The sequence below is a fragment of the Sycon ciliatum genome, chromosome 12 (genome assembly GCF_964019385.1).
Source record: "Sycon ciliatum chromosome 12, ocSycCili1.1, whole genome shotgun sequence".
Classification (NCBI taxonomy): Eukaryota; Metazoa; Porifera; class Calcarea; order Leucosolenida; family Sycettidae; genus Sycon; species Sycon ciliatum.
The window spans coordinates 11396196-11398853 of NC_088654.1; the positions used below are offsets into that span (position 1 = coordinate 11396196).

A 2658-nucleotide genomic window follows, 5' to 3' on the forward strand; every position below is an offset into this window, starting at 1 on the left:
AGGTATCACGCAGCTCACTAATTACAGACAAGGGCGACACCATTACTGTTATCATGGCCAGGCAGCGGATACTTCACCCCAGATGGCCAGCGAAACGTACATACGCATACATGGACACAGCCTCTGCGCGAAGTGACTTTTCCTGCACTGGCCATGCATGGACAAAATTTAATATTATGCTCCGGCGGAACAGACCGCTCAGGCAGGAACAGCTGTTGCACGGTCGGTGCCAACATGCTAGCTGCTGTGCCATATCACTATCAGCCACTAATTCCATGGTCCACAGCGCAAACACACATCGCAGCGGGTCTGACACGTTCAAACTATAAAGCCTGTTGTATATCACGTCTGTAGCAGCATCCAGGGAGTTAGTTAGCTCGCTTCGGAACAGGAATCAAACATATTTAGAGGGTCGTTGAAGAAATACAGCGAATAGAGCGAACAGCAACATCGCCTATAATAATAAAACACAGTGACAGAGCAATGAATGAAGGAGTTCGTGGTTGAGTTGTTTGGGCCTAGGCCTAGGGGGCAAAGAAAGAAGGGAACGGAGAGCTCTGCAGACAGCCAGTGATCTACGCCACAAGGACAGCTCTATCCACAGCGTGCAAGAGAGCTAACTGCATGCCAATGACAGAGGGCGTTCCTAGAAAGAAGCACCACGCTGATGACTCATAAAATTACCCCGAAGAACTCAGAGAGAATGAGCAGATCGGAACATAATGATACGAACCGGGAGAGAGAGGTAGAATCGGAGAAGAGCAGTGATGAAGCCGCACCGGCCAGTCACCCTGGTCGGTGATGTTGTGTCGGGCATGAGACGAGAGAGAGAGAGAGAAAAAGGGAGAGATCTGTACAACTGTCCGAGTCGTCGTTGTCGTGTCAGCACGTCGTCGTCATTCGTCGTGATGCGCATGCGCGCATCGTCTACATCTTCTTGTCGACCTGACCGAGGCCCTCAGCCTTGGGCTTCGGTGCGTCGACGGCAGCCTTGATGTGCATGGCATCGGCTCCGACACCGCTCGTGCCGCCCACTCCCATGCCGTACTGCATCTTCTCCTTGTCGCTGGCCTTGGGCACGGCCTTCGCCGTCTCAATGCCGACCGCTCCGTCGCCGTAGCTGCTCGTTCCGCCTACACCCATGCCGTACTGTAGCGAGGACTTCTGGCTGGCCTTGCCGGACGTATCTGCACAAACAGAATAAGGCAGAGAACAGAGAACACACACAACATCAGGCACACGGGTGAGTGAGACCCGAGAGAGAACGCCCCATCAGCTCGGACAAGTGTTGAAAAAACAACGCATGCAGCAGTCCCACAAGAAAGGCAACACCTGATCCACAACTGGCCGCAATTGGTAGGCGTATCCAGCCTGCCACCACATACGCACAGCAGCATGGACAAAGCCACCGCTCTACGCACTATCCCGGACCAACCACAAATCGCCTGCGCATCTGTGCAAGCGTACAAGAAACTCTCATCAAACAGCTGCCTGTGAACACACACTCCCCAGCAGCACGCCGTCTCCTTTCCCCGACTCGCACCTAGCTCATAAAGACATTACAGCACAAAGACCGCAGACAGCGGGGTGCATGCCATTGGAACGTACCCGTTGCGTGAGTTACGCCGACGGCTCCATCGCCATACTTGTTGGAAGAGAGAGATGCGTTGACCTGACCGATGGGCATGTTGAAAGCTGTTCGTGAACGGCGAGAGAAGAGCTACAAAGAGGACGATTGAGCAAACAACACTAGACTGACTAAAAATCAGCAGCGAAACAAGTGAGAAGATGGCCAGGACTCAGGCAAGGCGTGCTACTGGCACAGTGACGGCTGGCTGGGTCAGAACGCGGCCTCGGAGCTGCGGCCGAGGTCGTGCAAGGCCTATGAGTATGACTATGTATGTGCAGGCACAGACAGTGCTAGGTCGGACTGGCAACACGGCCTGTCTGGGACTGGGAAGCGACAGACGGCAGTGGTAAGCTACTTTAGTACTTAGCTAGCAACCGAATGCTATGACCATGATGACATTGACAGTCTGTGTAGGCTGTAGCATGCAGTGCCAGTAGTGTGAGTTGCAGTCTGTGGCGACTAGATGACGTAGCGTTTGACACCAGCTCAGCTGACCATCAGATTCTAGTATTCGCTAACAGTAACACCGCGGTGTGGCAGGTTCTTTCTGGCACGAACCGTCTCGTATTTATACGGACTGGCTTTACTTCAGACTGGTGTAGTGCTTATCCAGGCATGTATGCTTGTCTAGCTAGAGACGTTTCAACGATACCTGTCCACGAGTCATGACTATGGCTGCATCCACATGATCCAGTGGTTGCAACACCATGATTTCGACTCCGTGGCAGCTGCAACCCTTGAACATGAAGGGCCCGCAAGCGACCCGGTCATTGAATTTCATCAAATTAAAATGCAGCTGGCGTATTCAGTCGAAATCACAGAGTCTGAGACGGACACACATACACACACACACACACACACACACACACACACACACACACACACACACACACACACACACACACACACACACACACACACACACACACATACACACACGCGCGCGCACGCGCTGATACAGTACCACCGCCCCAGTGTAGTGGGTTAGGATAAGGGTTAGGGTTAGGTTTAGGGTTAGGGTTAGGCCT

At 53.0% G+C, this 2658-nt stretch overlaps 1 protein-coding gene across 1 annotated transcript; it reads right to left on the minus strand.

Moving 5' to 3' along the window:
* Positions 1-317: 317 nt before the first annotated feature.
* LOC135828502 (uncharacterized) lies at positions 318-1795 on the minus strand. Its single transcript, XM_065340948.1, has 2 exons — positions 1609-1795; positions 318-1187 (listed from the first exon to the last, which is right to left on the minus strand). The coding sequence occupies exons 1-2, from the start codon at positions 1685-1687 to the stop codon at positions 928-930; spliced, it is 339 nt and encodes a 112-aa protein (XP_065197020.1). The 5' UTR covers positions 1688-1795; the 3' UTR covers positions 318-927.
* Positions 1796-2658: the final 863 nt, after the last annotated feature.

Coding starts and splice junctions, on each gene's coding strand:
- LOC135828502 (XM_065340948.1), bottom strand. CDS start 1,687: ATGCCCATCGGTCAGGTCAACGCATCTCTCTCTTCCAACAAGTATGGC. Junction 1,188..1,608: donor CGGCGTAACTCACGCAACGG/GTACGTTCCAAT, acceptor CTGTTTGTGCAG/ATACGTCCGGCAAGGCCAGC.